This window comes from Haemaphysalis longicornis, unplaced genomic scaffold (assembly GCF_048455015.1).
Source record: "Haemaphysalis longicornis isolate Haplotype H1 unplaced genomic scaffold, Haemaphysalis longicornis Haplotype H1 scaffold_12, whole genome shotgun sequence".
NCBI lineage: Eukaryota > Metazoa > Arthropoda > Arachnida > Ixodida > Ixodidae > Haemaphysalis > Haemaphysalis longicornis.
This window is the reverse complement of record NW_027526225.1, coordinates 24446259-24461618: the sequence shown is the minus strand read 5'-3', so window position 1 is coordinate 24461618 and position 15360 is coordinate 24446259. Positions and strand designations below refer to the sequence as shown.

At 47.2% G+C, this 15360-nt stretch overlaps 1 protein-coding gene across 1 annotated transcript in view; it reads left to right on the top strand.

Moving 5' to 3' along the window:
* LOC144162500 (membrane-associated tyrosine- and threonine-specific cdc2-inhibitory kinase-like) overlaps positions 1–15360 on the top strand; it is a 58889-nt gene that overhangs the window by 5920 nt on the left and 37609 nt on the right. The window contains exons 2-4 of the mRNA XM_077693063.1: positions 1150–1273; positions 2872–2969; positions 9389–9673. Coding sequence (XP_077549189.1) covers positions 1150–1273; positions 2872–2969; positions 9389–9673 — 507 coding nt within the window. The remainder of the gene's footprint in view (positions 1–1149; positions 1274–2871; positions 2970–9388; positions 9674–15360) is intronic.

Below are 15360 nucleotides of genomic sequence, written 5' to 3'. Positions count from 1 at the left end.
GCACGTTAAAGATCCCCAGGCGGTCGAAATTAATCCGGAGCCCTCCACTACGGCGCGCCTTATAACCTGCGTTGCGTCGGCGATCATACAATCAAATCAACCACACGATGGGAACAGTATGGCTTTGATGGTGCTCCAAGCTGCAAAGGTGCGGACCATGTGGTTGTATTCCTGCTGCTGTGAAAACGGGTAGTGTGTCAGTGACCAAGCTGCTTGCCGTGTCGTAGTACGGCCTAATGCGCATATCGTTTCGTTTTGGTATTGGTAGAGCAATAGAAAAGCATCGCTGCAGATCGCGCTAGGAGTGTACGTATGGTAAAAAAACAATTCTGCACTCTTAGGCGGACGAATTATGTTTACGTAGGGAATGCACCCTTGGCGCTCCTGGAGAGCTTTACACGAACCTGTGCCTCCTGCTCTGTCCTTATGCTGCTGCTCCAGCATCCAATATTTCTTCCTCAATGACTTTCTAAGTGTCACCGCACAGTCCCTGGAAGAAAACCTAGTGGAATTTTGGGATTGGAATGTGATGCTTATGCCTCGTGTGGAACGCGGAGCCAGGGCAGATGTCTGCAGCAAGACTTCTTTATTACAGCTCAGTAGGCGTCTAGCTGCTGCGTCATCACTCTGCTTCATTGGCGACGCCATCTGTGGATGGCCTCGTGAAAGTGGGACACTCAGACAGTCAGGATGGGGGCGCCACTTGTTGAAGCCTGTGGCTAATTGTGACAGTGAACACATGTTGGAAGTGTGGGTACCCCGCACGATACCCCCGCTCCAAAAGCCGGGCAGGGAACTTGCTCCCATGAGCAGAGCTCCGAGAACGTCCGGGTCTAGATGATGTGCCCCACTCAGGGGTTTGTTTTGCTGTACCCGACTACAGAACATGCTCGACTGTTGCCGAATTGATAATCCAGTCGGAGCGGCATGCTTCCAAGTGCCATGTGATGTATTGTGCTGGGGCATTGTCTGTTTTTCGGGCATTGTTTATTGACTTTCCTCTGCTCACGTGCTTTGCTCAGCCCCTTTATGATCCCAGTCGCAGTCGCGGGATTCTTCGTCAGAAGCCTGCAGATGAGCTTAGACATTCCACTCAGTGGGTTGAAGACGTTTTCTTGATTCTCGATTCTCGTCAATACCCTTTTGCAGGATGGCTTGGCCCAGAGGGGACACCAGGTACGGCCGCCACAACGCGTCAGGAATGTGGACCGGTCATACTTCCGGACCATGACATGCCGTCCGCAGCCCGTGAGCTTCACCGGCTGTGAGGCCTGTATCCTGCTCGTGCTGTGATTTGACCCGTATGTTGTGGGCACATTTGAAGCTGAGACATTCGTAGCACTTGTTTGTCAATTTCAGAGAGATTGGCAAACAATCTCTCACTTCCACAATCTTCCCTTCACTCAGATCCCTCCATTCCCGGCCACGGTGGCCGCTTTTCTGATGAAGGCAAAAAGCGAAAACACCCGTGTGTTCGAGATTTCGGCGCACGCTAAAGATCCCCAGGTGGTTAAAATTAATCCGAAGCCTTCACTACGGCATGCCTCATCGCCTGTGAAGCGTCAGCACGATGAGCCCCACAATCAATCAGTCATGCTCTTCCTCCTTCCCTCTTAACATTCTTCTCGCCATCTATCGCACCCTCTCCTCCTCCTCCTCCTCCTCCTCCTCCTCCTCCTCCTCCACCGCATCATCATCATCATCATTCCTATCCCCCTCCCCCTTTTTCCAGTCACAGGAACGGATAAATAGGTGACCCACCAGTAATATTTCTGACTGATTACGGCAACAGCATATCTCAATTTTTACAATTGCGTCGGCCAGGGGACGCTGTCACCTCAAAACATTTTGACCAAGTTTGGCTGTTATGCAATAAAATTGTGTAGCACGGATAATGGGTGTGTTTGGTTTACCTGCTTGTGGAAGCTCGGGCATCGCAAACCCGACAATCCTAATTGAGCAGAACTATTAGTTTAACATTTGTATCAGTATATTATCAATAGCACACTGATACCAATGGCATACCATATTTTCGCGCGTAAAACCCGCCCCTGCATATAATCCGCACCCCCACTTTCAGCCCGCCGGAAAAGAAAAAAAATCCTCGCGTATTGCCCGCACATTTGATGCAGGAAAGGCTGGGCCAAAGCTACTGCTCGAGCAACACATCACACAGTACGTAGACAGAAAAAGTGTACATTTAGCAAGTAGAATACACTGACTGCAAGGGGGCAGTCACAATTCACTAAAGAAATTCAGTTGAGAGTGCGCTGGTCCTTGTTTTTTCTTCCTTGTCCTTGCATGTTTTGCGCAATCGCTTTATGGAAGGCTTAGTCAGTGTTACTGCGTAGGAGCTTCACGGCACAACGCGCATCGCCGTGAAACTGCAATAAAAGGAAAACCCGCACCCGTACTTTGCCACTGAAATTTTCACTTTTTTGGTGTGAGTTATACGCGCGAAAATAGAGTAGTTTCCCATTGTATTAATAAGAATAAGATGTAGATGTACTTCTAAAGCGTGGTTAGGAGTGGTAGCAGGTTCAGTGGAGTGTAATGTGACCTCTACTGAAGCAGTGAGGCACCTTCAGATAAATAAGAGGTAGCTTGACCACTACCGGTTTTTACAGAGTTCATTATTGCATGTAAAGCGAGATTGTGTTCACTCCTAGCCTGTTTGGAGCAAGTCTTGCTTCAAGAGAGGATTTGTTTTGCTTCAATGTCCTTTCTATTTTTCTTTTGTGAAGACAAGGCGCTATGAAGGTGACCTCAAGCTCGTAGCTGTCAAAATCCTTGCCACTTGTGGCGAACTGCATGAAGCAGTAGTTTGATTGCGAGCGGAAAGTACACGCCTTGACCACTGAGCCCCAACAGCCTTCAACAGCCCGCACTACAATGCACGCAAGTCCGCTTCGTACCTCCAGCAGTGCTTCCATGTGGACTGCCAACTCGGCGAAGGCTCCTTCGGAGTGGTAAGTTTGTAGGGACAATTAAGCTTTGCCACTATATCATCATTGTCATCACCATCAGCCTGTGTGCGCCCACTGCAGGGCAAATTGCAAAAGGGCATAGATCTCCCATCATCCCTAACTGCGACCAATTTATCCCCGCAAACTTCTTGGTCTCAACTGCCCATCTAACTTTCCGCTGCCCCCTGCCATGCTTGCCTTCTCCGGGGATCCACTCTGTTATCCTTAATGACCAACTGTTTTCTTGCCTTCGCATTACATGCCCTGCCCACGCCCAGTTCTTAATTTCTAATAATATGTCCTCAACATGCGTTTGTTCTCTGACCCACTCCGCTCTCTTCTCGTCCCTTAACGTTACACCTATCATCTTCCGTTCCAGTGCTCGCTGAGTCGTCCTCAATTTAAGTTGAAGCCTCTTAGTGTGCCTCCAAGTTTAGGTGGATAGGGCATGCTAGATAAGGCATGCTTGTGTCGCAGTTTGCCGCAAGCAAACTCCTATGTGCAAGTTGTTTTGCACATCATGGATTGGGATAGTTGAGAGATAAACGGTTGTTGGGGGTAAATGCTTACAGCACCTGGTGACCCGTAATGCAGAATCGTTGCAGCTGGTTTAAATTTGCGCCGGTAGTGCGTGCAATAAACTAGGTAGGCCACTATTTGCGGTGTGTTGGCGTTTTTGTGGGAATCAGCAGAGAGCCAGTGGTGCATGCATTTTAGTCCTTCGATCAGGGCCGTACCCAGAGGGGGGGGTTTGGGGGTTCGAACCCCTCCCGAAATCTTTTCCAGGCAGCGCGTAAGCAATACTTCCTGTTGCTTTCAGCAAAACTACCCCCTTTCCGAAACCCATAACCCCCTCCGAAAAAAATTTCTGGCTACGGCCCTGCCTTCGATTATTCAGTTTCAAACCCGACGTTGCGTCCATGGTAAGCGTGTAGGCAGTATTCGCGGCAGGTCTTACTCGACTGGTAAGGGATTCCGAATCTACTGGTTGTGCACTTTATAATGAATAGTAGAAAGTACGGCCTTGTAGCGAAATTTGGCTGTTTTGATTCAACCGCTGGTTGAATCATACTGACACCAAATGCTTTCGGGAAAGGAAGGGCTGGGTGCTTGGTGAAAGGCTTCCGTTGCAATCCTGGACGGTTGAAGTTTAGACGTCTGACCAATAAGTGAAGAAATACTTGGGCCCCTCTCCTGCTGCCAGAACATGGGCTGGTGGCACCCTGAAGCATGAAAACTGGGGAGTGGCAGCAACTCTCTACTTTGTGTGACGCTCCCCGAAAGGGAGATGGCGTCACGCTACCAACTAGGTGGGTCCACGCAGAGTTGAGGGGAAGTGAGACTACGCAGGCTCAAATAAACTATTTAATCAACAATAATTAGTGCTGGTGCCGGTGCGCTCACCCATCGAGAGGCTGGGACTCGGTAGAGGTGGGTCAGGCCGGGTCGTGGAGCCGGAAACTCTTTCACATGCGGCGTTGCAGTGTGCGTGTGCTCGGCTGGGCCGTTGAGTGGGTACCGGAACTGTCGTGCCGGGCAGCGCAGGTGGTCCGTAGTCCGCTGGACCGTGGACGCAGTCCCGAGATGAGGCCGTTGGCTGGCTGGTCAACGAAGTTGGGGAGATTCAGAAGCCGGAGGTCCCCTCTTCGCAATCTCGGCCCGGGTTGGGGAGGGAGCGCGCGATCAGATGACTCCTACGGGCGGCTTCCTCGTTCGGCCTGGCCGGATGGGGCCCAGTTGGGAGAGAGTCCTCGTGCCTCGTTCGCTCGCCTTCTTATACCCTTCTTGCGTTGCTACAGGGAGGGCAAGGACGAGCTCGTTGGGGAATACTGGGAATCGGCCAATCATCGCCCCGCGTGCGGGCGCGCCACCCTGCAAGCCTTCCGGGCGCTTCAAGGTCAACATTTCTGAATACGCAGGGGGGGGGGGGGGGGTGCATGTTCCGCGCGCGCGTGGTCTTTCCTCGTGGCAGCACGTGTTTGTCCGCGCACGTTGTCTCACCACGTGGGAGCACGTTTTTGTGTGAGCACGTGTTGTCCGCGGCAGCCAGTGGCGACGTCCAACCGTCACATTTGTATGACAGTTGCTTTCATAGTTGATGCTGTGGAAAGTGCCGCAAGTGTCTTGTGGGCATTTGAGGCTGTACTTTATTTTGGTAAGTGCAGTTTGGGAAAAGTCAAAATTTAAAAAATGCGAGCGTAATAAAAAATTTCCAGTTACAAAAGAAATAATTTTGGGGATCCAGATTGTAAAGTAAGACTGACGTGAGGCCTAGTAAATGCAGCAGAAGTTAAAAAAATATTTACATCTATTATTTGTATCCCCACGACTGTGGTTGGGTCGTGGGGATACAAATACAAATACAAGGTGCGATGAAGACAAAATGAACGTTTGGTTCAATCAAGGGATTGCCTCGTTAGAATCATGCTGACACCACTTTTAACGTAAACTTCGCCCAAATAAGCTGTATAATTAGGAAATAAGTAAATGGCCATGCGACCCACCAGCTCATTTCCTGGAACAGAACCTATGATGTCATACCACCCAGCTCTGTGATTGGCGGAGGCTGGAAAAAGCAAACACAATTAGGCAGAACTGATAAGCTCGCCAAACGAGCTATTTGCGCTTAAATTTAGGGCACATTCTTTTTAAAGCACTCAGAATGGTGGGACAAACGGTGGAAGTCACGAAAGCACACATAAACATAGAAGTACCGACTGGTACCGATGCGTACTGCTGTTGGTACTGCGTGCACTATGTTTGGTTTATTTCACAGGACTGCGGGGCTTTGGGCTTGTCTCAGATGACACTGGCCAATTGACGCAAGCTACAGTGTCTTACGTGACCGTATTTGTTGAACGAGCACCATGTTTCACGAAGCGATTATTTTCTCCATGAACAAAAACAAGCCAGGTACAAATACAGTCGCAAACCAACCAAAGGCAGAAAACAGCTTGCCGCGGTGTGGTGGCTCCATTTAGGTTGACTAGCAGTAAGCAAGGCTCCGCTCCACTCCAAGCTTAGCTGAAAGACCTGTTCTTATGATGTCATCACAAACGTTCAAACACACATTGTGGTGCGAGAATCAAAATTTTAGCTTAACTTTATTAATTTCGCAGTGAATAAAGCATCGTTTGCTTCCGGACAAGTGCTGGGAGCACTATAGAACACGAAATCTTTCGAATGAAACAAACTTGTATTTTGTCTTCATGTCCCCTTTAATAAGTGTTTCAATAACAGCGATACATTGCAGCTAAATGTTCATTCCTCATGTCCAACTATTTGTCTTGAACATTAATGATTGCATAATATCCTTGCTACATATTATGTATTGTAATAAAGAATGTGAGCGCAAAATTTTAGGTGCAAAATTGAGTAATTTCGCTATTTCAGATAGAAGGTTTTTAGAAGTGTAACTTTCTCAGTTTTTTTTTTTAACGTTTGTTGGTTTAGTTTCAATAATGGGCCCTAATATGGCTTTGCTTGTTTATTCCCACGATCTTTTTTTGTAATTGAGGAGTGTCGTTAATAGCGGCAAGATATGTGGCTTTTCTAGTTGATTCCTATGTTTTGCTGTAATTAAACAATGTCGTAAATAATGATGACATACGTCGCTTTGCTAATTGAGCGCTATGTTTTCCTGTATTTGAAAAAATGTCATAAATTGCGATGGGAAATTCAGCTTTGCGCTCCAAGACGACCTAAAAATGGTCCTTCAAGCGCTTATCTTCTGTCTCCCCCCTTCCTCCAGAAAGTGCCTGCGAGTACCTGGAGGAGTTCAAACTGTGCGTCTCCGGAGTAGCGCTCTAGTTTTATGAAACGTCGGTTTATGCCACCCTGCGTAACACTTCAATAGGCTATGAAGACAAAACGCAACTTGGGCTTGTTTGAAAGCACCAGCCTTTGTTCATTCACTCAGCTCTGTTCTAGCCACGAAAGGCGTTTTTTAACCGAAAAGACTCAAGTAATATTAAAAAACCTTCAAATTCTATGCTACAGGGACTTGTTACGGGCAGGAGTGGCGCAGTAGAAGCCACCACTAAAAACACTGTCATCACTGTCAACACTGTTACCATTCAAGTGATACAGTCGGACCTCGTTAGAACAAAGTAGTATCGGGACAGCAAATTAGTTTGTTATATCCGATATTTGTTGTAACAGTAGAGGTAAAAATCGGCTGCAACAAATGAAAAATCTGGCTCGCGCGAAAATACTTCGTACGAAAATGCATTTTTTAAGGCTTCGAATCCACTATACACAAGGTGACCCTTACCTTTCTCCTTGTTGCATTTCGAACTCAATGAGCGGGAACATGAGTGCGTGAAATTACAACAGAACAAAGTTCGCTTGGCAAAACAGGCCTGTGTCCGTATTTATTTGATGAAGGAGGTGATCTTTGTGAGGTGATCTCACTCACAGCACTGAGTGAGATGAAGTTTTCCAGAGTGTCCATGAACAAAAGGCCCTTACTGCTACAGCTTCAAACAACAATATTATTATTATTATTTTTTTTTTTTTTCATGTAGCCGTTCAGACTCCTGGTGAGATATTTCTTCGTCATATCCAATGGCTCTCGCGGTTTCAGTTTCGTTATAAAAGAATAAGTGTCATTGAAATGAAGCATGACCAACCAAAGTCTGTATTTAGTTCGCCATAGCCGATAATTCGCTATATCCGTGTTTGTTATAACAGGGTTCAACTGTACGATGAAACGTAACTGGAGTAGTCCCCACCACAATTGCCCAGTCTTGCTTCTTGGCAGCGGCTTTGGTTCGCAGCTGCCAATCAAGATTCCGCGAAGTCATGGGGACGTCGCTGGAAAGTTGCCAGGGAGTCTCCACTTCTAGATACGTTTTTTTAATGGTATCCCGATCGTTTGTTTGTAGTTCGCCATCAAAGCGGCGTCATTGCCTCGGGACAAAGCAGTAAAGGGGCCATGGAGGCAAAATGCATGTTTGTTTTATTCGAAAGATTTCGTGTTCTATAGTACTTCCCGTGCTTGCCTGGAGGCAAACGAGGCTTTATTCAGTGCAAAATTAAGCAATTTAAGCTAAAATTTTGATTCTCACGCTAAAGCGTGTGTTTGAACGATGTTTGCAGTGACATCATAAGAACAGGCCTTTGTGGAGCGGAGCCTTTCTTACTGTTAGTCAACCTAGATGGTGCCACTACACCGCGGCAAGCCGTTTTCTGCCTTTGGTTGGTATGTGACCGTATTTGTACCTGGCTTGTTTTTGTTAAGGTAGAAAATAATCGTTTCGTGAAACATGGTGCTCGCTCAACAAATATGGTCATGTAAGACACCGTCGCTCGCGTAAATCGGCCAGTGTCGTCTGAGACAACGCCAAAGCCCCCCAGTCCTGTGCAGCTAAACCAAGCCTAGTGCGCGCAGTACCAACCGCAGTACGCATTGGTGCTTCTATGTTTACGTGTGCTTTCGTAACTTCCACTGTTTGTCCCACCATTCTTACTGCCTTAAAAGAATCTCTGACCTGAATTTTAGCACAAATAGCTCGTTCGGCAAGCTTATAAGCCCTGCGTAATTGTGTTTGCTTTTTCCGACCTCCGCCAATCGCAGAGCTGGCTGGTATGACATCATAGGTTCTGTTGCGGGAAATGGGCTAGTGGGTCGCATGTCCATTCCCTTCTTGGTAGCATTTCGGCTGGCGTACCCGCAAATTTTCCCGCCATTTTTTCGCGGGGCTACCATGGTTGCGAGACAAGGACTGCCCTTTGTTGATTAGCTCGCATCATACATTCGCGGGTACTACTAACGTATTGGGGCCCGTAAAGGCCGCGCATCTCTCAGCCCGCTCTGGTTACAATCCCCTGCGCGCTCGCGCCGTGGGCTCGGGCTCGAGCCCGGGTTCGTTCTTTTTTTTTCCGCTTCGTCCCCAGGGTAGGTACTACAAACGTATGGGGCCCGTAAAGGCAGTCCGTAAAGGGGAGGGCAGTCCTGGTCTGGCAACCCGGGCTCGAGCCCGAGCCCGCGGCGCGAGCGCGCAGGGGATTGTAACCAGAGCGGGCTGAGAGATGCGCGGCCTTTGCGGGCCCCAATACGTTAGTAGTACCCGCGAATGTATGATGCGAGCTAATCAACAAAGGGCAGTCCTTGTCTCGCAACCATGGTAGCCCCGCGAAAAAATGGCGGGAACATTTGCGGGTACGCCAGCCGAAATGCTACCCCCTTCTTCCCTAATTATACAGCTAGCTTACTTGAGCAAAGTTCACATTAAGAGTGGTGTCAGCTTGATTCTAACGAGGACATCTTTTGAACGATCGAAACTGGCATTTTGTCTTCATGGCCCCTTTGAGGAACCAAACTTTTATTTTGTCGGCGTGACCCCTTTAAGCGTCCGTTCACATGACTGGAACGGGCACCCATCGGTCGCCCCTTTGCCTGAAACCGCACGTCTGCCCAGGTGTACAAGGTGCGCTGCCGGCGGGACAACCGCTGGTACGCGGTGAAGGAGGCGCACCACAAGTTCCGGGGCGAGCGCGATCGGCAGCAGCGGCTGCAGGAGGTGGCCAAGCACGAGCGGCTGCCCCCGCACCCGCACTGCGTGCGCTTCGTCAAGGCCTGGGAGGAGGACTACCGCCTCTACATCCAGACCGAGCTCTGCCGCTGCAGCCTGGCCAGCTACGCCCAGGAGAACCACAGCATCCCCGAGCGCACCGTCTGGGAGTACCTGGTCGACCTGCTGCTGGTCGGTGCGCGTCCCGCAGAGCTTCGCACTAACGCCGGCGAGAGGGAGACCTGGCACTTTTTTTAAGCGTGGGGGCTGCTGTTGCGGTTAGCGACGTTCCTCTTGTACTTGGCTTGGCTGGCCAGCTGGCTTCTTCTCACTCCTGAAGCCTGAATCGGGAAAAATTGGTACCTTGTTCAGTTTTCATCATAGAGTTTCATACTAATATATACCAGAGGGAAATCTGTCACTGCAGTCGCAGGCCGCCTAGCGACGTTCCTTGCTTACTTGGCTTAGTTAGCCACATGGCTTCTTTTTTGTCTCGAAGCCAGAATGAGCAAAAAAGGGTAACATTTTTTTCTTGTTCACCGTGCCTGTACTTTCTACATAATCACTGACAAATGATTATTTTCGCAAGTTCAATTTTATAATAACGAAACAAATTTGATTAACCTTCTACAGTATTATTATTGCTTTTTTTGCAGCCAGAACCAACTTTTCAGCCTGTTCATGAGCCATGCCAGGGACAAGTGGAACGTGCCTGCCGGGTACATGACGGAACGCTCGCCCACGCGCGGCTCCCCTAGACGGTGGCACCAGATTTCCCTCTAGTGTATATTAGTATGAAACTCTATGGTTTGCATGAAACTTCTAAATAATTCCCGAAAAATGCATCTTTCGGAGTTCCACTTTTGTATTAATTAAAAAACTTTAAATTGCTTTTTATATTAATATTGCAAATTTTGTGCAGCCTCAGGCAGCCGTTGAACTTGTTGCCGAGCCTTGCTAAAGACAAGTGGAACACGTCTACCTAGTACATGACGGCATACTTGCTGAAAGGAATACTGACACCAAAATTTTATGTTCCTTTTTGATTTATTTTATCACTGCTTAAAGGCCTGGCGAACCCGAAAGAGCACTTTAAATTCTTGAGCGCGCGATAATTAATTACATTGAATGGCCTGCAAATCATCCGTGTTGGTTTCCTGTGCTTCCAGCTCAGAGGACGCGTGTGACAGAATCACTGAATGACCTCACCGTTTTGTGCGGATGCCAAAACATGTGACCGCCCCACTACCAGAGCTGAGTGGATGAGCGGCCTGAAGGGGTTCGGCCGACTATTGCGGCAGAAATTTTATGAACGCTTTCAATAAAAGACCTGATAGCGGCTTGTGTTGGGATTCTGGGCTCCATTATCGGCTCTTTCCCGCGTGTGGAGCTTTATTTTTGGCAAGAGCGTCTTTCTGGGCAGTGGTTATGTCTGTAGCTCTGACTACGTGTATCACTTCGTGAACGCGCTGGCGCCTATCCGTAGCTCACCGGACCGCGCACGCGTGAAGTGGTGTCACGAGTTTCTGACATCATGAGTTTCTGATGAGCATTGGAGGCAGACGGCTACATCACTTATTTTCCCTCTGACGGAGTGACGGCACGCTGATGTACATTTTCTGCGGAACTCTGCGCGAGCTGTTCCGTGGGCGTTATAAACCAGATCAAATTTAAGTAAGTTCCCCGCGTCGCAGGCCGCTCGTATTTCAGCCAGGGTATTCTGTTGTGTAAAGGAAGCGAACTGTGTAATAATATTAGCACCAGAAATTGGTGTCAGTACCCCTTAAAGCACGGCTCGCCTGGGCAGTGGCGCCAAATTTCTCGCTAGTAATATATTAGTGAAAAACTGCATCTTGTCGTTTCTCTTTGTGGAATATGTGGTTATGGCTCACAGTGGTACCTAGATGGTCTATAACTGTGGTTCATATAGGTGGTAGTATGTTTATAGACCGCTTGCCACGAAAGCGGGGACAGCCCTCCCACACCTCCAGTGATATGAAGTTACTGCAATCATTGACGGCATCAGCAGCCATGCTAAGATAAAAACATATTGAACAGTACCTTTTCTAGTCCCGCTGCATTTTTTGTGCGAGGTGACAAGAAAGTAAATTCTCAAGAAGAAAAGAGGGGGGGGGGGGGGTTCATTATGGGAGTGGGTTCATTACGCGAGTAAATACGGTATAAAATTAGAGCCCTCCTACAGCAGTGTTTGTTAAGACTACAATGTATTATGTTAATGTTTGCATTGTTAGTGTTTTCCCGGCCGCGGGGGCCGCTTTTCTGATGGAGGCGAAAAGCAAAAACGTCCGTGTGTTCGAGATTTCGGTGCACGTTAAAGATCCCCAGATGGTCAAAATTAATCGGAAGCCCTCCACTGCAGCGCGGCTCATCGCCTGCATTGTGTTGGCACGTTAAACCCCACAGTCAATCAATCAGTCAGCAATGTTAGTGTTAATGTTAATATTTGCTGGTTAATGTTTGCAATGACACTTAATGAGGCAATACAGCAGTAACCCATTTGCAGCAATGTTCATAGATAAGGTGTACAGCTATAGCCTACTTAAGGGGGGACATGGCTGTTCAAACAATTTGTTTTAACTTTTAAAAAGACACTGAAGTGATTTGTAAACATTGCGGGATTACTAGCGCAAATTGTAGTCCGGAGTCCCCAGGCCATGTTACGACCACTCTGGGCGCGTTTACGCGATTTTATTTAGTAGAAAAATCAATTCGAAAATGCTGTCCTCCTCTCTGCACCCTCGCCCATTTTCTGTGGCGTTTTCGTGTGACGTCAGGAGGAGATGAGCTGGCAATTGGCTGCGCTACTGCATGGCTCGCCGACGGGTCGTCGCAATTCGTTCGCTCAGTTGAAACTAAGCCACAACACTTTTGTGAATGGAAGAATGTGCCTTTCTTTACTTTGTTAGTTTGTACACTGTATCAAGCTCTGAGTATGGGTCGTTCCACACAAGCGCTGCACAAGTGCACATGCGACACTTCGCTTGCTAGTAGGAAAATCTAAGGCCACTTGAATGCGGGAGAAGAGTCAGCGAAGTCAATATAGGTACTAAGGAAATAAAATCAACTGAAACTTTTACCGTACAGCGCAAAACTGGGGAGCAGGAAGCACTTTTTGCGCTGGGTGAACAAGAACAGCGGTCAGCAGCACGACCACACATCTGCGAACGCTTTTCCGTCTAAGAAATGCAATTGCTAGACGTGAGATATTGTGGAAGTCGGGGACGCTCACTGCAGGAGAGCTATACAACAAATAGTCACCTAAAGTACTTGAAATGCTAAAACTAAATAAAAGTGTAAACTGGTTGTACATTATATACCTTATATATCCCACTTCGGCAAGGCTGGCTCGTGGCCGAGTGGTTTGAAGTGTTAGGATTTCGGTTTTGCAAGTCGCAAGTTCGAATCCCTGAGGGTGCATGCTTTTTTTTTTTTTTTTTTTTCCCCGTTTTCGGTTAATGTTTTCTATGCTGAGTTCACCATTTTTGGGCCGTAACGTTCCACGAACGAGTTTGCAGAACGCATGCAGACTGACACTGACGCACTAGCCAGTTCTCGTTGGCGTGCTATTGCCGCAAGCACCGACTACTTGCGGGCAGTGGGCACAGGCCAGAATCAGCAGACCCTTGGCCTGGTGCGAACACGCTTTTTACGATACAGGAATGAGTGAGGCAAGCTTCAAATATGAAGGAAAAGCGCATGGCATTTGAGCGCCTGTGGTGGCGCAGAGGGCGTTCATCCACTGCGTAGGCCTTGGCTAGTGATTGCCACTATTCCAAGCCCTCCTGGGAGGCTTATCTTAGGAATTTTACAGCCGACAACATGGCAGAAGCGCAGTACGACCATTACTATCGAGAATGCCCATCCAACGATGCCGTCGGATGTCAAGCATGTTTTACAGAACCGAAACCGAAACTTGTTTGAATGCTAACCGGGGACATCGTTCAATCAAGGTGCACCTCCTCCTGTCGTCATGGCCTTTAGTTGGTGCGGCCGCCACAGACCGCGCATGGTAGTTTTTCTTCTTTCGCGTTTTATAAAATAATTACCGACTTATCAACCGGATAAACAATGAAAAGTGTGGTAATTTGAGCCAGTCTACGCAGTGCAAGCAAAAGCGGGAGCTTGACAAATTCACTTCAGTGTCCCTTTAAGTTAACTCTGTCAAACTTGTAAGTCTTGCTGCTTTTTTTCCACTGATTTCAAATATGCTATTATCTTTTGAGTGAGGCAATTAGTTACCAACATAATTATTTTTGGGAGAGCAGTAGACAACAGTGTTGGTCATAAAACTGTACTCTCTATATTTTTGAATACAATGAACCCTGGTGAGTGCAATCAGAAAATGGGTTTGTTGATGCACGGCTTAGAACTAATTTTACAGCTCATTACACTTTGGAGTTTGAAACAGGCATTCGAAATGGTTCCTTGCCACTGGTGCCACCAAGGTTTAATGAGCTGTAAAATCAGTTTCAAGCGTGCATCAACAAACCCATTTTCTTATTGCACTCACCAGGGTTCATAGTATTGGAAAATATAGAGAGATTAGTTTTATGACAAGCACTGTTTTATCTATTGTTCCTCCAAAAATGACTAATTATCTCTAATTATTTTGGTAACTAATTGTCCTACTCAAAAGATAATAATAGCTTACCTGAAATCAGTGGAAAAAATTGAGCAAGGCTGACAAGTTTCACAGTCTACTTAAAGAAGCTGTTTTAAGAGCAGTGTCCCCCCTTAATTGGGACGCTTAACTGGATGGGTCATTAGAGCCCTCCCACAACGATATAATCTAGACATCTCGGACAAGCTATACTGCAGTTATAGCCCAGTTTCAGGAATGCTTAATTGGGCTGTACTTTAAGTTGACTTCCGACAATGCTTAGATGGGCCTCACAAGTTAGTCCATTTTCAACAAACCTGGTCATGACAAAACACTCAGCTGAAGAAATTTACCGTTCTGGTTTTTTATACCGTTGGTCCTTGTAAGTTGAGTACTTTAACTTGATTTCATGTATTGTAAGCAACCAGCAGTGTCCAATCTGCGTAATTCGACTAGATATTAGCACTCTCTACAGCCTCGAATCAACAGGAGTCAGCTGTTCTTGCAATAGGATGTGGGTCCCCATTTTGGCAGAAAAACTTCAAAAGGCCTAGACAAAGATGACAAATTACACCTGTAAAATGTCCGCCTCTAAAGCAAGCCAAAATAAGTATTTGTTAAATTGTGCAGGGGTGAGACGGCTGCGCATATTGCGCAGATTTGATACAAATTTGTTTTCCTGCGCCAGGCTGCTCCAAAAGCTTGAAAATTGGTAAAATTGCGCCAAACTGCTCCAAAACAGTCTGTGAGCCAACGATTTTAACGCTCCCATCAGTTTCAGTGGGGAAAAATGCTTACTGACCACATAATTTTCAATTACCCCCAAGGTGATGCTGTTTGTAAAAATTAATTTACTGATCATTCAATAAAAAAAACCGCATAAAATGGTCCCCGAAATAGTTTTTTCCGAAGTCACAATGTCGGGTTGCACATGTTATATTCTGTATGTTTTTAAAGGTTTCCCATCGAAAATCATTACAAAGTCCTGTATAAAAATACTGATGTTTACTGAGGCGACAGAACTTTTTCAAGTTAATGACAAAACGGCAATTTTCTGAACGCCGTGTCTCCGGAATGACATTACGTACGTACACGGGGCGCCGCCATCTTGGTATTGTGAGGATCGGAAAACATGGCCAGCGGGCGAGGCAGTTGCTCGTAGTTCAGGCTAGTTCACTCTAGTTCAGGCAGACCGCTCTTCACAGATTTCTACCGTGCTTTTGGTTATGGGGGTGGCTAGGTTTACATTTAGTTTGAT